The sequence below is a fragment of the Pongo abelii genome, chromosome 23 (assembly GCF_028885655.2).
Source record: "Pongo abelii isolate AG06213 chromosome 23, NHGRI_mPonAbe1-v2.0_pri, whole genome shotgun sequence".
Classification (NCBI taxonomy): Eukaryota; Metazoa; Chordata; class Mammalia; order Primates; family Hominidae; genus Pongo; species Pongo abelii.
Window position 1 is genome coordinate 49174465 of NC_085929.1, and position 25159 is coordinate 49199623.

Below are 25159 nucleotides of genomic sequence, written 5' to 3' on the forward strand. Positions count from 1 at the left end.
TGACAGTCGGTCACTTTTATTCTATTGATTATTCTCCTGTGTTTATAATGCGGGCGGCGGGGTGGGGATTTCTTTAAAATGCTTCTCCTGGGCCTAAAGAGCCTCCCCACCCAGTCCCCATCTAAGGGAAGGGGCAGAGCATACACGCCCCCTGGCATCTCTGGAGAGGAGGAAGGATGGGTGGGCAGGAGGGGCTGCCCCTAAAGGGCTCCCCAGGCTGGCACTGCTGGGCCTCTGCCCCACTCAGTCCCTGTTGACCGCCCCCCGAAAGACGAATCAAAACCAGAAAAGAGCAAAGCATCCTCTGCCCCAGACCCTTGGGGCTGGGTCTCCCCCAGCCCTGCCACTTTCCTACCAACAGCCTCCTCTCCTCTCTGGGAATCTTGTCCCTCCTTCTCCATCCCCTTAGCACCGGCCTCTGCCCTCGTGGGCACCTCTGTCCCAACTGCCTGGCTTTCCGCGCCACCTGGGGGTGCCCTGAGGTTCATCCTTCCTGCCTGTCGTCTAGAAGGCCCGGGGCGCTCACTGAGCTCACTCCGCTGGCTATGGCACCATGTATCAGCCCTGCCTCGAGACAGGACACTGTCCTGGGGGTGTCCACAGCCTCCCACTGGGCCTGCTCCCACAGCTCCTCAACAGCCTGCCTAAGCCCGGTGGCAGCTCAGGCCTCCCTCTCCCGGGCCTCTAATCTTGCCTCCCCAGGAAGGGCGGCCCAGTGCCCCCTCCATCAGGAGCGGGTCGCGGAGGTGACCTGGCAGGCCCCTCACAAGTACATCTTCATGGCCTCGTGCGTCGTGGGGCAGTAGCGGGCATGGAGCTGGGCCAGCAGCGCCCTGGACGTGGCCTCGAACCGCGTGCCCTGGCTCTTCTTGTTCCACACGTGGACAGCATAGGTAGCGTTGAGCAGCCGCGGCAGCTCCTCGGGGCTGATGTCCTCAAAGTACTTCTTCCAGTCCTGCCAGGGGATGGGGTAGAAGGCCTCGGGGGGCAGGGTGGTGACGCCGCGGCAGGCGCGGCTCTCGGCCAGGCTGCGGATGGAACACCACTTCTTGAAGACCCGCGTGAGCAGCTGCGGGCCCTGGTGACCCCAGATCCAGCCGTTGTAGTGGTCCACGAAGTCCCGCATGCACAGCGCCATGAACTCGTGCCGGCGCTGGAAGGCCAGGAAGGCGCCGTTGAGGACGTAGCGGGACTGGGTGCCCAGTACGTTGGTCAGGTTCCGCAGGTTCTTGAGAACAATGAAGTCCGTGTCCAGGTAGATGCCGCCGAACTTCCACATGAGTGCGATCCTGGAGGCGTCGGAGAGCACGGGCAGCAGGTAGGGCTCCCAGCGCCCCTGCACGGCCGTGTACCAGTCGGCCAGGGGTGTGTCCCGGAACAGCTCCCGCAGGTCCAGCGGGAGCATCTGGACATTTGGGAAGCAGCTCAGAAGTGAGATGCCCAGGTGCCGGGGCAGGGAGGCGTTGCCACCCGGAAGCCCTTTCATCAGGACCAGCACGTGGGATTCGGGGTGAGTTCTGGCTGCCGACTCCACCGAGCACATGAACAGGAAGTTGGGGTTGGTCCGGTCTGAAGTCTCCAGGAAGAAGATGTTGCCTGGAGCCGGGCCGTGGGAGGGTGGGGTGGGGGGTGCCAAGGTGGGGCAGGGGATCTCTGTTGGCAGGTTATAGAGCTGCCCTTTCTCCCTGGGCTCTCCCACAACGTGCCAATAGATCATGATGGAGACGAAAAACGTGAACTTGAAGCCGATGATGAACAGGGTGCAGACCCGCTGCCTTGGGGCGCCCCGGAGCAGCCGCAGCAGGAGGTCGGGGGGCTTGGACATGGTATCTCCAGATCAGACCAGGAGCTTCCAGCAGGAACCGGCTGGTCTGCAAGAGATGAGCACCCGCCATCAGGGAGGCCGCTGGCATTCCCGATCCACAAGGAAAACGTTTCCTGTGAACATCAGCCAGAGCCAAGGCTGGCTTCCAAGCCCATGGGCTCCTGGGCCCACAGGGGCCAAGGCTTGAACCCCAGCCTGCTGGCTGCTCACCTACGAAATGGGAGCACAGTGGGCCATGGACTGGGGTCTGAGCAGGGTCCCTTCCACTCTGTGACACACCTGTGAGCTCCCCCAAGGACCAGGCCAGTGCCACCCATGGTGTGTAACCATCACAGGCCCAGGCCAAAGTCTGGTCTGCATAAGAACTGTCAGAAGTGATGGCTTCGCCATGTGACACACAGGGCTCTGTTAGGATTGGCAGCCTGGGATTTGAGGCTCAGCTCATGCCCGCCTCAGCTCCATGAACCAGGCCTGGGGATCGTCCAAGGACAGGCCACTGAGGGACCCTGAAGATGTTCAGCATGAGGTCTGGGGCTCCGGCAGGCCCGGGCGCTGGTTTGCCAAGGGCTGCCCAGCAGGTGCACTCACATGGTGCTCGCTCCAGGCACATGACGCTGACTGGTACTACTGCCCTTAGACCTGTCTTTCCTGGTGGCCAGGAACATGCCCAGGTGCCTCGCAGGTGGTTGGAGGAGCAGCAGGCTTGGACCTTGCTCCTGGGGAAAAGACTGTGGGAACACCTGGGAGGCATGAGACCCTAACTCTGCCTGAACCGGCTGTGTGACCTGGGGCAAGTTACGGGGCTCTCTGAGCCTCAGTCTTCCCACCGACAGGACAGGATGCTGGAACCCACTAAAGGGTAACATTCATTCATTCATAATTCGATAAATACTGGCTGTCCATCCTGTCCATGCCAGGTGACTTTCTCAGCATCTCACACATAGGAACATGTGTGGCCCCTTATAACCACCCCCACCCTACAGATGAGGAAATTGAGGCACAGAAGTGCAGTACCTTGTGCAGAGTCCCACAGCCAGCAGTGACAGTGCAGGGGTTAGGTCCCAGGCCACCTGGCTGGGGTCCCTGCTCTCACCACTGCACCGCCCTGCCTGGGAGAGGTGGCTAGCCGATGCACCTGGTGTGTTGGAGGAACTTGGTGCGTGCTGACCTGAACTGTATCGATGTTAACAGCCAGCGGGATCACCATCGACTCAGTGACTTCTACGCTCCGTGACAAAGTCACACCCCTTCTGGCCCTCAGCGAGCCCAAGGGGCAGTTGCATCGTTTCTACTTTAGGTGCCAGGAAACCTGGGCATAAAGTCAAGGGACTGGGTGCAACCTGATTGCTAAGGGGAGCTGAGAGTCGGTCCCCTCCCAAGGACAGGCAGAAGGTGGGGTGGCAATCCACATAGGCTGAGGGTGGTACTGGGAGCCTGGGGCTTGGTAACTTAGGCTGGGCCCTTCCCAGGGTAGACAGCAGGGAACCTTGATGATGTCACTGGCTGGTAACTGACCAGCCTGGGCAGCCCATTGCAGAGAGGTGGGGATCCTGGCAGCCCACAGGCCTCCGGGAGACACGCCCTGGCTCAGCAGCCGACCTTCTTTGCCAACACGAACACGGCCCTTCCACACACTTGCAGCGGCTGCAAATCCATCTGCAAAAGATGGCAAGAAGAGAGTGAAACAGGTCGCCGGCTCTCAGATGCCTCGTCCCCCTGGCCACACAGGCGGGTCAGGCCTGAGACTCATGTGTTCACTGATTCATTCACTCGCTCCACGTCTCAGGGAACGCTCGGGGAATAGGGACAGGCCCTGCACTGGTACCCGGGAGAAGGGGAGAATCAGACACAGCCTTTCCCTAAAGGAGTTCTCAGTCTGGTGGGGGCATCATTTAGAAACAGACAAAGAGGCCAGGCGTGGTGGCTCACTTGAGATCAGGAGTTCAAGACCAGCCTGGCCAACATGGTGAAACCTCGTCTCTACTAAAAATACAAAAATTAGCCAGGCGCGGTGGTGTGCGCCTGTAATCCCAGCTACTCAGGAGACTGAGGCAGGAGAATCACTTGAATCAGGAGGCAGAGGTTGCAGTGAGCCAGTTGTGCCACTGCACTCCAGCCTGGGTGACAGAGCCAGACTCTATCTCAAAAAAAAAAAAAAAAAAAAGCCAGGCACGATGGCTCACGCCTGTAATCCCAGCACTTTGGGAGGCCAAGGTGGGCAGATCACTTGAGGTCGGGAATTCGAGAACAGCCTGACCAACACAGAGAAACCCTGTCTCTACTAAAAATACAAAATTAGCCGGGCATGGTGGAGCATGCCTGTAATCCCAGCTACTCAGGAGGCTGAGGCAGGAGAATTGCTTGAATCCAGGAGGTGGAGGTTGCAGTGTGCCGAGATCGCACCACTGCACTCCAGCCTGGACATCAAGAGCAAAACTCAGTTTCAAAAAGGAAAAAAAAAAAAAAAAGATAAAAGGAAACAAAGATGGTGACTCCCTCGGGGAGATGACACATGGTTAAGCACCAAGGATGAGCAGGTCAGATGGAGGAGACAAGTGGTGGCTCCAGACCTCTGCAAGCACCATGGGAACAAGCATCTAGTGTTCACCTGCACCTTCTCTCCCTGGCACCCAGCTAGGTTCCCAGCACGCAGCAGGCACAGGGGAAAACAGCTCACTCTGACCCATTCACTCAACAGCCATCAGGATGCTTTACAAGTACATCAGCCACGTCATTCTCAGCTCAGACCCTGAATGTGAGGCCTTGATCCGCTGGGCCCCATGTGTCCCCCATACCCCTGACCTCATGTTCTGCTTCTCTCCCCGCCACCTGTGCCCCAGCCACAACTGGCCGCCTGTTTCTCAGGCCTCACACGGCTGCTAGGGCCTTGGCACCTGCTGTTCTTCTGTTTGGAGGGTTCTTCTCTCAGATGCCCACTCAAAAGTCCCCTTCCCACCAGGTCCTCCCTGGGCCCCCTGAAATTCCAACTCCCCCCATCACCCTCAGAGCCCCCTCGTTTCCTCATCCTTGCATTTATTCTAATACACGGTACATCCTATTTATTTGCTTTGGTTGTCTGTCTAGAACATAACCCCATGAGGATAGGTATGTTTTGTGTTTTGTTCAGCTCTGGAATGGCAGAACGGTGTCCAGCTCTTAGTATGCGGTCAATAAATAGTGATTCCATGAGTTAACCAATGAGTGAATTAATGATCGGTAAATGAATGAATGAGTGAACGAGTGAGTGACCAGCAAGAGTGAAGCAATGAGTTTGTAGATCACTGTGTGACCAAGTGGGCCAGTGCGAAAGGTAGGGAGCAGAAGCCAGGTGAGTTCCCTGGGATGTGGGTAGCAAGGGCAGGGCTGTGGTGTAAACCAAGACATGGTGCCCCCTGCCCCTGTCTTTCTTCTGCAGGCAGAGGGGCTATTTTGGTCGTGAGGACTTTTAACCCCATGTGAACCACGCGGATGGGTGGACAGTTAGAGGGCCACTAGCAGCGGTAGGAGCCTCTGCCCGCTTGGGGGCCCCGAGTGCTGGCCTGATCTGACTCCATGGTGTGGGTGGGGTCCAGGCCCACTTGGAGGGGCAGGATATGTCGTCGGACCACAGTTGGGGGTGCCAGACTCAGGCCACGCCATATTTGGTGTCAGAGCCCAAGACCCAGGAATAGAAACTATGTATGGGGCCAAGTTGGCCGCAGCCCAATATCCGGGTGACCTCAGGCCCAAAGCATGCTCCTGGCCCCCGAGACGGGCCTCGCAGTTGTGGCCCTATGTCCCGGGCCTTGTCAGCTGGGCCTGGCACACCCCTGCTGCCTGCCCCTGCCTCCAGGCTCACCACATCCCGCCCTGTCACCAGGGAACCAGGGAGCTATTCCCAGTTAGCCTGTTACTGTGGCCACTCGCCTGCTCTAAGCCCATCCATGGCTCCCATCGCCAGGATCCCCCATAACTCATCTTAGGCAGGAAGTGAGGAGAGCGGAGAGGTGCAGGGCATGGCTGGGCACGGTGGCTCACGCCTGTAATCCCGGCACTTTGGGAGGCTGAGGCGGGCGGATCATGAAGTCAAGAGATTAAGACCATCCTGGCCAACATGGTGAAACCCCGTCTCTACTAAAAATACAAAAATTAGCTGGCGTGATGGTGCGCGCCTGTAGTCTCAGCTACTTGGGAGGCTGAGGCAGAAGAATCACTTGAACTCGGGAGGCAGAGGTTGCAGTAAGCTGAGATCGCGCCACTGCACCCTAGCCTGGCAATAGAGCGAGACTCCATCTCAAAAAAAAAAAAAAAAAAAAAAAATCGAGAGGTGCAGGGCAATGGAGACAGAGGGCCAAAGGCTGGGTCAGACCCCTACCAGCCAGGTTCTTGGCACCAGCTCTGCAGGCCCTAACTAGGGGCATCAGCATCAGGGGCCAGGCCCAAGAGCCTAGAAAAGGCCCTCCAAGCTGGTGCTTTTCATCCCTACACGAATTGCACCCCCACCTGTCCCTGCAGTAAGGGCGCTACCCCTCCAGCCCTGTGTCCAGCCCAGCTCAGCCTAGCACTGGCCAACCATGACCCAACAAAACGGAGTCCGCACTGAGCCCTCCATCCAGGCTGAGTGCTGACAGAGAGGCTTCCAGAGCACCACGGTTGTGCCCTTGGAGATTCTGATGTCCCGACGGGAACACAGAGGCCCCGAGAGGCAAAGGTGTCAGAGGCGTGTGAGCCAGACCAACACCATCTTAAATAGGAACTGAGTAAAATGAGGCTGACACCTACTGGGCTGCATTCCCAGACGGCTAAGGCTTTCTAACTCACAGGGTGAGACAGGAGTTCGGCACAAAATACAGGTCATAAAGACCTTGCTGATAAAACAGGTTGCAGTAGAGAAGCCGGCCAAAACCCACCAAAACCAAAATGGCCATGAGAGTGACCTCTGGTCGTCCTCTCTGCTACACTCCCACCAGCACTGTGAGTTTACAGATGCCATGGCAACGTCAGGAAGTTACCTTATGTGGTCTAAAAAGGGGGGCATGAATAATCCACCCCTTGTTTAGCATATCATCAAGAAATAACCATAAAAATGGGTAAGCAGCAGCCCTAGGGGCTGCTCTATGGAGTAGCCATTCTTTTATTCCTTTACCTTTTTTTTTTTTTTTTTTTTAAATGACGGAGTCTTGCTGTGTCGCCCAGCCTGGAGTATCATGGCCCGATCTCGGTTCAATGCAACCTCCGCCTACTGGCTTCAAGCAATTCTCCTGCCTCAGCCTTCTGAGTAGCTGGGATTACAGGTGTGTGCCACCATGCCCGGATGATTTTTTGTATTTTTAGTAGAGATGGGGTTTCACCAAGTTCGCCAGGCTAGTCTTGAACTCCTGACCTCAAGTGATCCGCCCACCTCGGCCTCCCAAAGTGCTGGGATTACAGGCACGAGACACTGCGCCCAGCTCCTTTACAATCTTAATAAACTTGCTTTCACTTGGCACTGCGGTCTTGCCCTGAATTCTTTCTTGCCCCTTGGTGTGAGTGACCACGACCCTCGTGTCACTCTCGGTCACGTCACTCGACATTTCCTTCAATGCCCTTGGTCATGGGCCTGGCCCGGGGAGCTGACTGAGGACTTGGAGAGCCCCACGCAGGGCAAGGGGAGGGCTCTGGGTCCCTGTGAGGGCAAAGGGACGCAGGACTGCACAGAGGGAGATGTTGAGCTGTGAGGCTGTCATTGCCACAGGGGCCTTGGCCAGTCCCATAGGAGCTCTGCAGCTGGGGTGGCCTTCAGAGATGATTGTTCCAAACCAGAGTGGGGGCTATGATGGTTAATTTCATGTGTCAACTTGACCAGGCCACAGGGTGCCCCAATTAAACGTTACTCCTGGGTGTGTCTGGCGGTGTTTCCGGATGAGATTACCATTCGAATGGCAGACTCAGGAAGCATATGGCCCCCAGTGTGGGTGGGCCCCCAACCCTAGAGGGCCTGAGTAGAAGGAAAGGCTGAGGACGGAGGAATTCGCTCCCGTTCTCCTGCCTCACTGCTGAGCTGAGATGTCTTATTTCATCTTCTCATCGACTGGTTGTTTATTTGGAGAACCCCGACTAACCCAGGGGCCTACACCAACACTGGCCCGCAGTGGGTCAGTGGGGATGGGCTGCTCCTGAGGTAGGGGGCAATCCACCCAGGAGACGGGGGCTCCAGGGCTCAATGGTGGGACCAGATGGAGCCACCGCACCCAGCGCAGCCCTCGTCCCCTGGAAATGATTGTATGTGTTTTCCGTTGTCTCAGTCCTAAGGGACAAGGGCTCCTCGCTCTCATTCTGTTCCTGGTGCTGACGCAGGTTCAGCCGACAGCAGGAGCTCAACAGATACTGAAGAGATGAGGAATGGCCCTCCAGGAGAGCCAGAGGCTATTTCCACTCTTTTCATGTTCTTGGGGTCTCAACAAGAGGGCCCAGGAACTGGAACTCCAGGAGCAAAGCAACGGTCGGGTGGTGGGAGGCCAGCAGCTCATTCAAAGGTGGGATGTGGGGAGAAACAGGCCCAGCAGTGGCCAAGGGGGGGCGCATCAGTGACCATGGCTGGATCCTGCTGTGGCTTCCAAGCCTCTCCAGATAAGGAGCTGGCCCCTGTGCATGGCCAGGCTGGGGTGCGGCCACCCCTGCTGACTTGTGATTGTGACCCCAGACCCCTGAGGTGTAAGACACCAGCGCCAGGGTCACACGGGTGCTCCCACTGCGTCACCAGCCATGTGACTGCAGTCAGGCCATGCTCCTCCTCTGAGCTTCAGTCTCTCTGCCAACGAAATGGGATTTACTCCACTTTGGAGGGATGGAGAGAGGCAATGCATCTCCAGGGCCCAGCCCACGGAACAGGCCCTCCACAGATGTGGCCATGGCCATCGCGTCATAGGCCTTTCCTCCAGCAGGGGAACTGGTGGGTATCTGTGTGCAGAAGTCTGTGATGGGGCTGGAAGGGAAGGACCACTCAGGATAGTGTTTAAGGTCAGGACGCAGGGACATGCAGCCAGGACGTAGCATGCTCTTTATCACGCTCCCAGTCCCACAGCTGTCACCAACTGGAGGGTGAGAGCCTGCCATCCCTGTCCCACGGTCATACTTGCCTCTAGTGGAGCCAAATCGGGTCCCCTCCCCAGCCACCTCCACCCTTGCCTGGTCAGACAGGGACCAAGGTGGGCTTCACCCCCAGGGTCTCCCAGCTCATTGCCTCACGGCTTCCTTCCTGAGCAGGACTTTATGTGGCCAGGCCTGGAGGACAACGACCCACACCAACATACCTGAGCTTCCTTCCTTCCTTCGCACCTGCTAAGATTTGGCAATGTGACCTTGGACCCACCTCTGCCCCTCCCTGGGCCTTCACTGTCCGTCAAAGGAGGGGGTGGGCTCCTTGGTCTTGGAACTCAGAACCCCCTTGGTGTGAAAACTCAATGCCCAGAGCTTCCAAACCCTGCTTGGAGGGCCCAGTGTCCTGTTCCCCATCCCTAGCCCCCACAATCTTTCAGGGCACAAATAAATATAATATTTCTACCCGAGAAGTAAGAATGACAGTTTTTAGGAGGAAGTAACTGGCATAAGAAGGACTGTTTTTGTGGCCGGGCGCAGTGGCTCATGCTTGTAATCCCAGCACTTTGGGAGGCCAAGGTGGCAGATCATGAGGTCAGGAGTTCAAGACTAGCCTGTCCAATATGGTGAAACCCCATCTCTACTAAAAAATACAAAAATTAAATTAACTGGGCATGGTGGCGCATGCCTGTAATCCCAGCTGCTCGGGAGGCTGAAGCAAGAGAATTGCTTAAACCTGGGAGGTGGAGATTGCAGTGAGCCGAGGTTGCACCACTGCACTCCAGCCTAGGCAACAAAGTGAGACTCTGGACTCAAAAAAAAAAAAAAAAAAAAAAATAGAGAAGGGCTGTTTGTAAGAAGGGCAGAAGGGCTCTTTTCAGAGCAGAGGTTACAACATATTCTTCCTTCCAGGCCTTTAACGCCTCAGAAGCCAGGAATCAAGCAGGCGGTCTTGCTCTCTGGGTGGACGTTACAAAGAGAAAACTCAGGGAGGTGGACTTCATTCCAGGAGGAATAAGTCAGCAGCTTAGTTCTGAATTTTCCCCGCAAACTCCCAACCACAGGTGAGTGTGGCCCAAAGCACCTGCGAGCAGCAGACATGGCAATGGCAGGGTGGGGAGCAAGGGGGTGGGGGTGGGGGATGGGGGGTGGGGAGGGCTCAGGAGTAGAAGACCCCAGAAAAGGCCACTTCTAAAAGGGAGATGGCAGAAGGCAGGAGCTATGGCCAGAATGAACTGGGAGTACTCAGGGCTGGAGGCAGGTGACCTCTTGAGACAGGTTAGGTTCTGGAGGTGAAAGAGGAGTGGACACAGAGAAAGGCCATATTTTAAAAGCACAACCCATTACCATGGCAACAGAGGAGGGAGCCTTTCACCAGAGAAACCCAGAGAACTGTCCTGGCTTCTCTCCCAATTTCCACCAAAACCTCTTGTTAATTGCCACTCCAGGAAAATTCAACTAATTCAAATATGGAAAAAAATTTAAAGGTATAAAACAAAATGCAAACGGGGATGAGGCGCACAAATACTCGCTTATATATAAAGAAAATTCACTATGAAAATATTGCCACAAGGCCGGGCGCAATGGCTCACGCCTGTAATCTCAGCACTTTGGGAGGCCGAGGTGGGTGGATCACTTGAGGTCAGGAGTTCGAGACCAGCCTGGCCAATAGGGCAAAACCCTCTCTCTACTGAAAATACAAAAAATTAGCTGGGCATGATGGCGCGCACCTGTAGTCCCAGCTACTTGGGAGGCTAAGGCAGGAGAATCATTTGAACCCAGGAGTTAGAGGTTGCGGTGAGCCGAGATCGTACCACTGCACTCTAGCCTGGGCGACAGAGATGCTCTCAAAAAAAAAAAAGAAAAAGAAAAAGAAAATACTGGCACAAGACAAATACAAATTCGAATCCAAAATTACAGCATGAATTTAAAAATAAAAACACTTTAAAAAGTAATTCCAGGCCAGGTGCGGTGGCTCACGCCTGTAATCCCAGCACTTTGAGAGGCCGAGGTAGGCAGATCATTTGAGGTCTGGAGTTGGAGACCAGCCTGGTCAACAAGGTGAAACCCCGTCTCCATTAAAAATACAAAAATCACAGCCTGACCAATATGGTGAAACCCTGTATCTACTAAAAATACAAAAATTAGCCAGGCGTGGTGATGTGTGCCTGTCATCCCAGCTACTCGGGAGGCTGAGGCACGAGAATCGCTTGAACCTGGGAAGCGGAGGTTGCAATGAGCCAAGATCGAACCACTGCACTCCAGCCTGGGTGACACAGACTACATCTCAAAAAAAAAAAAAAGTTGGCCAGGCACAGTGGCTCAAGCCTGTAATCTCAGCACTTTGGGAGGCCAAGGCAGGAGGATCACAAGGTCAGGAGATCGAGACCATCCTGGCTAACACGATGAAACCCCGTCTCTACTAAAAATACAAAAAATTAGCCGGGCGTGGTGGCGGGCGCCTGTAGTCCCAGCTACTCGGGAGGCTGAGGCAGGAGAATGGTGTGAACCCTGGAGGCAGAGCTTGTAGTGAGCTGAGATCGTGCCACTGCACTCCAGCCTGGGCGACAGAGCGAGACTCCATCTCAAAAAAAAAAAAAAAAAAAAGTTTCACCCACTGATCTGGAAGGAGAAAAAGATTTTTAGATTAGATTTCAAGCATAACCTATAACCTATCTCTATTCTCTATTCAAGAGACATACCTTAAACAAAATAATTTAGAATGGTTAAAAATATAAGAACAGCCAGGTGCAGTGGCTTACGCCTGTAATCTCAGCACTTTGGGAGGCCAAGACGGGTGGATCACCTGAGGTCAGGAGTTCGAGACCAGCCTGACCAACAAGGTGAATCCCATTCTCCACTAAAAATACAAAAATTAATTGGGCGTGGTGGCAGGTGCCTGTAGTCCCAGCTACTTGGGAGGCTGAGACAGGAGAATTACTTGAACCCGGGAGGTGGAGGTTGCAGTGAGCCGTACTGTACTCCAGCCAGGGCGATGGAGTGAGACTCTTATCTCAAAAAAAAAAAAAAAAAAGAACAAGCAAAGATATAAAAGCAAATGCTGGGGCAATAATCTTAATATAAAATGATGCAAAATCACAACAAGCCTCACTAAATGAGCCAAAGAAGGGCAATTTATTATGCTAACAGTATAATTCATAATGCATCAAATAATACTGCAGAAATTTTCAGAATAGAAAAATTACAGATACTAGGATAAATATATCAAAACACTAACAAGAGATTTTAATTTACCACTTTCAGTCCAAGAAACATTAAGTAGCATAAACAGAAATAAGAATTCAGAAGACCCAAATAAGATAATCAGTAAGGTACTATAATATTTCAAACTCTCTACCCTAGTGACAGATACTGTGCTTTCCTTTCAAGAGCTGAGCTGATTGAACAGTCATGAAATCTAACCACATTCAGTCCAAAGAAAATGTCAATAACATCCAAAAATATTTTAAAAATTCATGATTATGAAGCAATATGACTATAAATTAATTTAAAAATTGGGAATTTTTAAAAAAATTGTATCTATGGGATTCCTAGCAAATAAAAATAACAAAAACATCAGGCTGGGCGTGGTGGCTCACGCCTGTAATCCCATCACTTTGAGAGGCCAAGGCAGGCGGATCAGTTAAGGACAGGAGTTTGAGACCAGCCTGGCCAACATGGTGAAATCCAGTCTCTACTAAAAATACAACAAATTAGCCAGGCATGGTGGCACACGCATGTAGTCGGGAGGCTGAGGCATGAGAATTGCTGGAATGGGAGGCAGAGGTTGCAGTGAGCCGAAATTGCATCATCATTTTCTACCCTGAGCGACTGAGACTCTGTCTCAAAATATAACACCACCACCACCACCAACAAATACCAAAACACCAAGTATCCATATCTACAGGATACAGCTACAGCAATCATCAGAATATTTTTAGCCACCAGTGTATGTAACAATTAAAACAGAAAGGATAAAAATAAATAAAGCACCAGTTTAAAAATGTTAGAAAAAGAACCACAAAATAAAACACAGAAACAATGGCTGGTCATGGTGGCTCCTGTCTGTAATCTCAGCATTTTGGGAGGCTGGGGTGGGAGGATCGTTTGAGACTAGCCTGGGCACCCCAGTGAGACTGTCACTACAAAAAAAAAAAAAAAAAAAAAGGCTGGGCGGGGTGGCTCACGCCTGTAATCCCAGCACTTTGGGAGGCTGAGCCGGGCAGATCACCTGAGGTTGGGAGTTCAAGACCAGCCTGACCAACATGGAGAAACCCCATCTCTACTAAAAATACAAAACTAGCCAAGTGTTGTGGCGCATACCTGTAATCCCAGCTACTTGGGAGGCTGAGGCAGGAGAACCCAGGAGAGGGAGGGTGCAGTGAGCCAAGATGGCGCCATTGCATTCTAGCCTGGGCAACAAAAGTGAAACTCCCTCTCAAAAAATAAAAAAATTTAGCCAGGTGTGGTGGTGTGTACCTGCAGTGCCAGCTACTCAGGAGGATCACCTGAGCCTGGGAAGTTAAGACTGCAGTGAGCCATGATGGTGCCACTGCACTCCAGCCTGTATGACATGGCAAGACCCTGTTTCGAGAAGAGAAGAGAGAGAAAGAGAGAGAAAGAGAGAAGGAAGGAAGGAAGGAAGAAAGGAAGGAAGGAAATGAAGAAATAAATTAGGGAAGAAATAAGCAGTAGAACTAATAAATAAGGTAAAAAAGCTGGCTTGTTGGAAAAAAGCCAGTAAAATACACAACCACCAACTAACCTAATCAAGATAGGAGAGTGGGGAGAAAGCTTCCCATACAAACTAGGAAATGCCAAATGGGAAAATAACCAAATAAGCAGATAATTGTTTTAAAAAATAAGATAGTACTTAGCAAATAAAATTTAAAGCCTGAATAAAATAATTTCTGGACAAAAATAATAAATCAAATGGATCCCAGAAGACATAGCTAATCTACACAGGACAACTTCCACATTAGAAACAGAATTATAAAAGGACTACAATTACAAAACAAAAGCACCAGGGCAAAACATTTTGGGAGGGAATCCTGGAAAACTCTGAAATAACAGATAATGTTTAAACTGTTAAACAGCAACATATAGAAAGGAAAATTAAAAAAAAATTTTTTTTTTTTAAGACAGGGTCTGCTGTCACCCAGGCTGGAATGCAGTGGCACGATCATGGCTCACTACAGCCTCTACTTTCCAGGCTCAAGTACATGATCCTCCCACCTCAGCCTCCTGAGTAGCTGGGACTACAGGCACATGCCACCATACCAGGTTCATTTTTAGTAGAGATGGGGTTTCACCATGTTACCCAGGCTGGTCTTGAATTCCTAGGCTCCCACCTGCCTTGGCCTCCCAAAATGCTGGAACTAAAGGCATGAGCCACTGTGCCAGGCAAAAAAAAAAAAATTAAGTAAAGCAAATACTTAAACCAAAACCTGACAACGGCTTCACAGAATATCCTTCTGACCAATTTCACTTATGAATATTATTGTAAAAATCCAAAATAAAATATAAGCAAATAGAATTCAGCAGCACATTAAAATTAAATGGATGCCAAGTACGGTGGCTCATGCCTGTAATCCCAGCAGTTTGGGAGGCTGAGGCAGTTGGATCATTTGAGGCCAGGAGTTTGAGACCAGCCTGGCCAACATGGCAAAAACCCATCTCTACTAAAAATACAAAAATTAGCCCAGTGTGGTGGGGCACAACTGTAATCCCAGCTACTCAGGAGGCTGAGGCACGAGAATCGCTTGAGCTTGCGAGGCACAGGTTGCAGTGAGCCAAGACTGCACCACTGCATTCCAACCTGGGTGGCACAGTGAGACTCTGTCTCAAAAAATAAAACAAATACAAAAATGGGGGTGATTAAGGAATGCAAGTGGGGTTTATTCAAAGAATGCATGGATGGTTCAATATAATTAGGAAATCATGAATATAATTCATCATATTAGATAGATCTAAGCAGAAAAATCATCATCCCCAGTGACACCAAAAAACATTTAACAAAGTAGCCAACACTTAGTAAATTACAAATCAATGGACACTTCCTCAACAAAATTATATAGATTAACACAGAAGCCAGGAACCAGCTTCATACTCCAGAGAGTACGAATACACAGTTTCATACATGGGCACTAATATTAAGCTCAGGGAAGACACAGATGCTGCCACCACCATCACTACACTGGGTGTATTCATCAGAGGAATTTGACAAGAGAAAGAAAACCCAATAGAAATAGTTAAAACTGGCCGGGCGCGGTGACTCACGCCTGTAATCCCAGCACTTTGGGAGGCTGAGGCAGGCGGATCACAAGGTCAGGAGATGGAGACCATCCTGGCTAACATGGTGAAACCCCGTCTCTACTAAAAAATACAAAAAATTAGCCAGGCGCGGTGGCGGGCCCCTGTAGTCTCAGCTACTCGGGAGGCTGAGGCAGGAGAATGGCGTGAACCCAGAAGGCAGAGCTTGCCGTGAGCCGAGATCGCGCCACTGTACTCCAGCCTGGGCGACAGAGCGAGACTCTGTCTCAAAAAAAAAAAATAGTTAAAACTATTGCTATTTTCATATGATATTATTGTATACCTGGAAAAGTCAAGATAAATAATTGAAAAAGTAAAGCTAAAGCACACTGGAAGATGTTAGTATAAACACACACACTTAAATATAAATAACAAGTCACTAGAAGGTATGGTAAAAGAGAAGACCCCGCTTACAACAACAGCCGCAACACTCAGGGTTAAACTTAACAAAAGATATTAAACATCTATGTGAGGCCGGGTGCAGTGGTCCACACCTGTAATCCCAGCACTTTAGGAGGTTGAGGCAGGCAGACTGCTTGAGCCCAGGAGTTCAAGACCGGCCTGGACAACATGGTGAAACCTCATCTCCACAAAAAAATACAAAAATTAGTGCAGCATGGTGGTATGCACCTGTGGTCCCAGATACTTGAGAGGCTGAGGTGGGAGGATAGTTTGAGCCCAGGAGGGGGAGGCTGCAGCGAGCCAAGATGGTGCCATCTCACTCCAGCCCGGGCAACAGAACAAGACTCCAGCTCGAAATAAATAAATAAATAAATTAATTAATTAATTAATTAAAACAATGCAGCCTTGTGGCTCACGCCTATAATCTTAGCACTTTGGGAGGCCAAGGCTGGTGAATGGCTTGAGCTCAGGAGTTCAAGACCAGCCCGGGCAACATGGCGAAACCCTATCTCTACTAAAAATACAAAAAAATTAGCCAGATGTGGTGGTGCACACCTGTAACCCTAGCTACTCAGGAGGCTGAGGCAGGAGAATTGCTTGAACCTTAGGGATGGAGGTTGCAGTGAGCCAAGATCACACCACTGTACTCCAGTGTGGATGACACAGCAGGACTCTGTCTCAAAAAAAAAAAAAAAAAAAAAAAAAAAAAGACAACCTGGGACAACTTAAATGCAGCTCACATCACATAAGTCGAATTTTTCTAATATATAAAGAGCTCCCAGAAATCAATAAGAAGACCAACACCCCAAAACAAAATGGGCCAAAGACAATTCACACACATACAAAATTATGACCTCTAAACAAGTAAGCTAGAGGAAGGATCTTTTTATAAGTAAGAGAAATGCAAATGGACATACTCAGATAGCATCTCTCACCTATCAGATTAGCAAAAACCCAAAACACTTAACACATTCTCTTGGCAAGGCTGTGAGCAAACAGGCATGCTCATACACAGCCAGTGAGCATGCAAACAGTGCTCAGCGCAATTTAACAACATCTGTCTCACTCTGGGGCTTTATCCTACAGATGAATGACATTTGCACAAGGTCACAGGTTTGCAGTTGCAAAAGATTAGAAACAACCCAAGGTCTTTCTTGAAGAGGCTGATTAAATAAACAATGATATAATGATAGCATGGAAATGGGCAGAGACCAATGCTGCTTTTACTCATTGTCGTCTCCCCTGGGGCCAGCACAGATCCTACCACATAGTAAGTGCTCAATACATATTTTCTGTATTTTGTTTTTTGTTTTTTTTCCACCCCCGAGTCCCGCTCTGTTGCCCAGGCTGGAGTGCAGTGGCATGATCTTGGCTCACTACAACCTCCACTTCCTGGGTTGAAGAGATTCTCCTGCCTCAGCCTCCCGGGTAGCTGGGACTACAGATGCGCGCCACCATGCCTGGCTAATTTTTGTATTTTTAGTTTTATCACGTTGGCCGGGCTGGTCTCGAACTCCTGACCTCAAGTGATCCGCCCACCTTGGCCTTCCAAAGTGCTAGGATTACGGGCGTGAGCCACGTGACTGATCTCAGTACATATTTTTTGAAAGGATGAGTAAATGATACCAGTCCTGCCCACAAAGCCAGGATCAAATGTGATACCTAATCCTGGGAAATGCCTTTTGCAAACTATAAACTCTACACAGATGCAAATTACAGCTGCCTCATTATTTGAAGGTACAAATCAAGTCACATGCCTTTAGCTCTTCATGGTAAAGTACCTGACTACTTGCCAGTCCCAAGAGCGCCTTTCTTCCTTCCCCAAGGCCACCCTTCCCTCCCAGGGTCACTCTAGCTCCGCACAGGAAGCTGGATCTGGCTGGGTGGGGCTGGCTTCTCAGGGGCACAGTGAAATTCCCTGCAACCCCTCCACCCGGTTTTATCTCAGTTCAGAAAGCACTGAGTGACCTTGAATCTGGGCTCCTACACTTTCACTCTGGACACATGCACACACACACGTGGGGATATCCTGTCGTGCCAGGCTGCCTGGATGCGGATAAGTTTTCTGACTTAGTCACTTGCTATGCACGGAGATCCCAGAGATGCAAGTCGCAGGGAAAGCTCTTCACAGGGAAATCTTGCCTGGCAAATGCAATGCCCATGGAAAGGGCATCTAGAAATCTCTGCCTGAGTTAGTAGAGTCCTGAGTTCGTTCTATTTGAAAGAAAGTTTCCACGTTGCTTCACTTTCACCTGTTTTACTGTCTTAAAGATTAAAAATAACCAGTAGCAAGGCCGAGTGTGGTGACTCACACCTGTAATCCCAGCACTTTGAGAGGCCGAGGTGGGTGGATCGCTTGAGGCCACAAGTTCAAGACCAGGCTGGCCAACAGGGTGAAACTCCATCTCTACTAAAAATACAAAAATTAGCTGGGCGTGGTGGCGGACGCCTGTAATCCCAGCTACTTGAGAGGCTGAGGCAGGAGAATCACTTGAACCAGGAGGCGGAGGTTGCAGTGAGCCACCGCACTCCAGCCTGGGCGACAGAGTGGGACTCCGTCTCAAAAAAACAACAACTACAACAAAAATAGTAGCAAAAGAGAGTGTTCCTCCTCCCCCCGCTCCCCCAGCATCACCTACTGTGTGTTCTTGTCATTAACCATCTTTGCTAACTGGATACTGCCTGAGAAGGGGCCTGTCTTCTACATCCTGCTCTGTAGCCTCCCCCTCAATTCTGAGCCTCAGTTTCTTCATCTGTAAAATAAAGAGCTGAGAAAAGACAATCTCTTAGGACCTTTCTAGAAAGATCTTCCTAATCTGGTCTCCTGGCACCACCTCTGTCCATTCCATCAGGAGCCAACATCACTGACCTCTTAGAGCGGCTCCGTGCCACCTGCCCCCTTGGGTCAAGGCCAAGGGTGCAGAAGACAAAGAAATCAGGAGGTGACAATTCACAGGTGAGAGTTTCTGCCCAACCTCGTGCAAGAAGTCATCCTGGAAAGAAACCAGACAAGTCCCCAGCACTGCCCTTAGCACCTCGACTGTTCATCCAACAAGTGCCCGGGCGCCAACGTTGCGACGGCCCCTCTCCAAGGTCAGGGAATATGTACCACAGGAAAGAGAAGGATTGTCTTTGGCTTCATGGAGCTGACATTCTAGTAGGGGAAAATTAGTGAAGAAATACATTAGGTGCTGTCTGGGCGAGGTGGCTCACACCTGTAATCACAGCATTTTGGGAGGCCGAAGCAGGTGGATCACCTGAGGTTAGGAGTTCGAGACCAGCCTGGCCAACCTGGCAAAACCCCACCTCTACTAAAAATACAAAAATTAGCCAGGCATGGTGGTGGGCACCTGTAATCCCAGCTACTTGGAAGGCTGAGGCAGGAGAATTGCCTGGACCCGGGAGGTGGAGGGTGCAGTGAGCCAAGACCGTGCCATTGCACTCCAGCCTGGGCAACAAGAGCGAAATTCCGTCAAAAAAAAAAAAAAGACAGACAGACAGACATCAGGTGTTGGCTGGGCGAGGTGGCTCACACCTGTAATCCCAGCACTTTGGGAGGCTGAGGTGGGAGGATCTTGAAGCCAAGAGTTCAATACCAGCCTGGGCAACACAGGAAGACCTCATTTCTACAAAAAATAAAAATAAAAAAACTAGCCAGAGGCCAGGCACAGTGGTGCATGCCTGTAATCCCAGCACTTTGGGAGGCTGAGGAAGGAGAATCTTGAGGCCAAGAGTTGCGTGGGCAACATAGGGAGACCACATCACTACAAAAAATAAAAATAAAACAATTAGCCAGGCGCGGTAGTCCCAGCTACTCAGGAAGCTGAGGTGGGAGGACTGCGTGAGCCCAGAAGGCTGAGGCTGCAGTGAGCTATGCTCATACCACCACACTCCAGCCTTGGCAACAGAGCAAGACTCTGTCTCAAAAAAAAAAAAAAAAAAAAAAAAAATGGCAGGAATGGTGGCTCCCTCCTGTAATTCCAGAATTTTGGAAGGTCAAGGCGGGAGCATTGCTTGAGCCCAGGAGTCCCAGACCAGACTGGCAACATAGTGAAACCCCATTTTTTCAAAAAATACAAAAATTAGCATATGCCTGTAGTCCCAGCTACTCGGGAGGCTGAGGTGGGAGGATGGTTTGTGCCCAGAAGACTGAGCCAGGGTTTCATAACTGCACACCAGCTTGGGCAACAGAGCAAGGTCCTGTGTCAAAAAAAAAGATCAACCTAGCCAACATGGTGAAACGTCGTCTCTACTAAAAATACAAAAATTAGCCAGGCGTGGTGGCTGGCACCTGTAATCCTAGCCACTCGGGAGGCTGAGAATCGCCTGAACCCAGGAGGCGGAGGTTGCAGTGAGCCGAGATGGTGCCACGGCACTACAGGCTGGAAAAAAGAAAAAAAGAAAATAAAGAAAAGGAAAGAGAAAAAGAAAAGAAATAAAGAAATACATCAGGGGGTAAAATGTGCCAGGAGAAAAATGCACTCAGGGAGATGGGCTGCGGGGCAGGGGCTACTACATACAGTTGGGTTAGGGGGCGCCACTCTGAAAAGGGGACATTTGTGCTGAGGCCTGAAGGAAGCCAGGGAACACACTGTTGGGCCCTGGGGGAAGTGACTCAGGGAGGAGGAAGATCAGGGATTGCAAAGATCCAGGGGCGAGTGTGGCTGAGTACTGAGCAAACAGCAGAGTATGTGGGGTGGGGGGTTCCAGGACAGGAGGTCAGAAAGATAAGGGGAGGGTGGGCCACAGGGGGCCTTGAGAGCTGCTGAAGGACTTGCCTTTTGATTGGGATGATTTTGGGAGTGCTACAGTGTGACTTATGTCTTAGAGATCTAAGAAAGCAATACAGCTTCATACCATAAATTCCAAGGCAACATTGTATCCCATCTTAAGGCGGTTCCTGCCTTCATTTCATACATTTCCTATCTTGACCACCAGAAATGTGGTTTTGATCTTTTTGGCTTTTATAAACAACACCATGGTAACCATCACTTCCATCTTTGAGCATGTCCTTAATTACTACTATAGGATTGGTTCCTAGAAGTGAGCCCTCTGGGTCAAAGGAAATGTAATTTAGGGCTGGGCAAGGTGGCTCATGCCTGTAATCCCAGCACTTTGGGAGGTGGAGGTGTGAGGATCACTTGAGCCCAGGAGCTCCAGACCAGCCTGGGCAACATAACAAGACTCCTTCTCCGCAAAAAATCAAATTAAAAAATTAGCAGGGAATGGTGGAGGGTGCCTGTGGTCCCAGCTACTCATGAGCCTGACGTGGGAGGATCGCTTGAGCCCAGGAGGTTGAGGCTGCAGTGAGCCATGATTGCACCAGTGCACTCCAGCCTAGACAATAGAGCAAGAACCTATCTCAAAAATTATATTTAAAAAAAAAAAAAAGATAACTCCTGGAATCAAGCGATCCACCCCCTTCAGCCTCCTAAAGTGCTGGGATTACTGGGATTACACGTGTGAGCCACCGTGCCCGGCCCTTTTTTTTTTTTTTTTTTTGGAGATGGAGGCTCACTCTGTCACCCAGGCTGGAGTGCAGTGGCATGATCTCTGCTCACTGCAACCTCCACTTCCCGGGTTCAAGCAATTCTCCTGCCTCAGCCTCCCGAGTGGCTAGGATTACAGGCGCACGCTGCCGTGCCCGGCTAATTTTTTGTATTTTAGTAGAGACGGGGTTTCACCGTGTTGCCCAGGCTGGTCTTGAACTCCTGAGCTCAGGCAATCTGCCTACCTCGGCCTCCCAAAGTGCTGGGATTACAGGTGTGAGCCACTGCGCCCGGCCTCAGAAATATAATTTAAATCTTCAGATATGGAGCCCTAACCTATTCTCTCCCACTCCTACTCCAGGCTCAGGGCACACTTGCCTCACCACAGGCTCTCCCAGGGCATAGGAGGGCGAATGGGGTGCATGACCGTCCTCTCCACCACTGGGGTGAGTGGCAAATGTGATCTCACTGTTGTTTCTGTTTGCACTGCTGACGGGGTGAGAAGGCTTCTCCAGTGTTGAGTTAACATTTATTAAAAGCTCACTGTCAGGCCTGGAGCTGTGTGGTTTAATAATAACAATGGTGTGTATTTTCTGAGCACTGACCATGTGCAGCTGTTGGTCAAAGTGGTTTTCTGCTTTGACTTTGACTTGTTTAATCCCTCACCATCCTGTGTGGCAGGTCCTCTTATGATTAACTACAGTGTAAGTGCAGAGGAAACCAAGGCCTGCTGGGCAGCGGCAGAGCGGGGTTCAAACACCCTTTGCTGGGGGAAAGAGGTCTGTCTACCTGTGGCCCAGCCTTATTTGCCTGGGACTGCACCAGGGCTAGCGGCTCAATCTCACTGTGGCCAATAGGAGGCGCTTGACTCTGAGACTCAGTCTCCTTGTCTGTAAAATGGGAATAACAGAGCATGGTGGCTGAGAGGGTCTGGTAGGTCAGGTAACAGTGTCTGGCTTAATGGGTAGAGGCCTACCCCCAGCTGAAGGGGAAGGAGCAAATGATGGTCACAGATGACTGGGGCTCTCTGGGTCCTGTACCTATCTCTGGGACAATGACTTTCAAACAGCGAAGGTGAAGACAGACACTCTTCCTGTTTCGCTCTCATGTGCTGGTACACCTGGCTCCCCGTCTGCCAGCTCAGACTGCACAGCGTGACTGCAGAAGGCTGTGGTGCTCCTGCTGGAGAAGGCTTGTGGTAGGTGAGAGTGCGGGCACAGGGGAGGGTATGCGGACACTGGTCTGGAAGGGAAGGGGGCTCCCCTAGTCCTGTGGCCAACTGCACAGCTGGAAGCTCCTGCACCCCCAGGATTTGTCCAGAGGGAAGACAAAGGCGGCAGATAGGAGAGGAAAAGGCGCTTATTCAAAGAGCTGCCACTTCCCGATAGCTACAAGAAACAAAGCCTCAGAGAGAAGAGCAATTCCCAAAGGCATGTGGTTGGTATGTGGAGGGCCTGCTTTGAACCTGGCCCTGCATGGACTCACCCTGAACTAGGCTCTCTCCTCCCTGCGTAGTCATCAATGGGAGTGTTCACACCTGCTCCCTCCCAGGGAGGCAGCACCTAGGACTGGGGCCCTCCCCTCTGCTGACTTCCAGCTCCCTCTGGGGAAGATCAAAGCCAATTCATCAAGTGTCCCCCCAGCCCCTCCCTCCTGCCTCCTGTCCTCACCAGCCCAGGAGGATCCTTGGGAGCAGCACTGCATCCTCCCACCTCCTCAGTCCTCGGAGACCTCAGCCTATCAACCTGTCCCTCCTTCTCCTGGGCCTGAGGGAGCTGAGCTCTCTCTTCTAGCTTTCCCATCAGCTCATAAATGCAGCCAAGTCTCCCTCATCAGAAAGCACACACACAGATAAAGTAAAATAAAAAACTTGCTGCTCCTCTCTCTCTCACAGACATACGTCCACACACACACCCATGCACCATGCACGCACAAACACACCCACAAATAAGAGCCAAATGATAAACTGGGGAAAGATCCTTGCCACACAGAGATGAGCTCAAACCAATCAATAAGCGACACACAAAGAACCTGGCTGCTCATACTCTGACCCAGGAATTTCATTTCTAGGAAATACGAAGAAATATCTAGCTGGGTCTAGATACAGCCATTCTAGGAAGTTCATACACACTGATTACCAGGTTAGTTCCTTTCCAGGAAAGATCTGGCCATGTATAAATGTATGCAGGAATTCAATATAACATTATCAAAAAGAGCCAAATATATTTTTAAAAATTCAAAAGAGATCCAATAACTCAACATGACGTAGCAAAATGCAAGCATTGAAAAATATAAAAAGTGTTTGCGATGAGGAATGCTCATGAAATTATACTAATGGAAAAATATTTTATATAGACTAGATATGCAAATATGGAAAAAGGTGTTATTTTATTATTATTTATTTTATTTTATTTATTTTTCTTTTTTGGAGACGGAGTCTTGCTCTGTTGCTCAGGCTAAAGTGCAGTGGCGCCATCTCGGCTCACTGCAATCTCTGCCTCCCAGGTTCAAGTGATTCTCCTGCCTCAGCCTCCTGAGTAGCTGGGATTACAGGCACGTGCCACCATGCCTGGTTAATTTATTGTATTTTTAGTGGAGATGGGGGGGGCGGTTCACCAAGTTGGCCAGGCTGGTCTGGAACTCTTGACTTCAAGTGATCCATCCGCCTCAGCCTCCCAAAGTGCTGGGATTACAGGCGTGAGCCACCGCGCCCGGCTGGAAAAACGTGTTTTTAAAGGTCTGGCAAAAAAAAGGCAAATGTTAACAATAATTATCTACAAGTATGCAAACAGGAATGGTTTTTCCTACTTCTTTCGGTTAATTCATTCAAACAGTATTCAGGAAGCACCTGCTAGGTGCCAAGCCTGGCACTGGGCTCTGGGATCTGGAATCTGGACAAGGGTCCTTCCCTCCAGGAGCTTCCAATCTGGAGGGAAGGATGCGGTGAGCCAATGAAAATGCAGGGTGATCAACAGGAGTTTGTGAGCATGCCTAGCAGGTCCCCAAAGAAGGAGGCAGCTGGTGAGAGTGAGAGGAGGTGCACTTCAGAACTCAGATGGTTGGCTTGGTGGTGGAGCCGTCCACCTGTCACCACCTTCCAGGACCTGCATCTCCAGCTGAACTGCATCCTTGGAGGTCTGAACCCAGTGGCCCTGTGGCCAGGTGGGCTTGGGAGTTGCTAGCTGGGGCTGATGTGGTAGTTCACAACCTCCTGGTGTTCCACACAAACCACCTGGAGATTCTGCCAATACTGCCCCGCACTGGGGTCCCAGGGCCCATCACACGAACTGGAAATTAATGGACCCATTAACCTAGCAGCTAGAGGGCTTCAATTAGTACTCGGAAACAAAACACATTTTGTAGATGGCTGTCCATTTCGGAGTTTGTCCTCTAATACTGAGCTGTCCTAGTAGACAAGAAATGACAGGCACCCAAGGCATTAGAAAAATGTTTGAGAGAAAAACTAAAGACAACATTGGGTGTAGTGGTGTGTGCCTGCAGTCTCAGCCACTAGGGAAGCTGGGATGTTAAGATCGCTTGAGCCTAGCAGTTTGAGGCTGCAGTGAGCTGCCACAGCACTCCAGCCTAGGTGACAGCGGGAGACCCTAAAAAACAAACAAACAGAAAACTAATGACAGAGAGGATTCCATCTCTTCTCTTCCTTTCTTTTCCTTTATATTTTGTTTTCCTTTATTCCTTTGATTTGGGGACCCTCTTTTTGGGGGTTTCATCTATGGAAACACAGTGTAGCAGGGTTTTGGGTCCTGGAGAAGGTTTGAGGCTGGAGAGGGCTGTGGGAAATCTTGAGGGAGGCCTGGCTCCATCTGCACTCTGCTATGGGACCCTGGGCAGGGTGGCTCCCCCATTCTTTGGGAGGAGGTGACAAAGGGAAAGTCTTTGGGCAGCTGGTGGCGGGAACGGGAAGGCCAGACCTGGCCTGAGACACACCGGGTGCTCGGGATTATTTGCTGAGTGCAGGGTAAGTGACGTGACCCCAAGGGGCCTTAGCGGAACAGTCAATCACTCGACGTTGGCGGAGGGGAGGAAGCGGCAGAGAGGGTGTCGTGAGGGAAAG

The 25159-nt window shown here is 50.9% G+C and overlaps 1 protein-coding gene across 12 annotated transcripts in view; it reads right to left on the reverse strand.

Annotated features, from left to right (window-relative positions):
- The window catches only part of A4GALT (alpha 1,4-galactosyltransferase (P1PK blood group)), a 26542-nt gene continuing 1383 nt past the window's right edge, over positions 1 to 25159 (reverse strand). For 2 of the 12 annotated variants that reach the window (XM_024239606.3, XM_009234442.3), the window contains exons 2-3: positions 3341 to 3481; positions 1 to 1871 (exon numbers count right to left, since the gene is read on the reverse strand). In XM_024239606.3, coding sequence (XP_024095374.1) covers positions 764 to 1825 — 1062 coding nt within the window. In that variant the 5' untranslated portion in view covers positions 1826 to 1871; positions 3341 to 3481 and the 3' untranslated portion in view covers positions 1 to 763. 12 annotated transcript variants of the gene reach the window in all.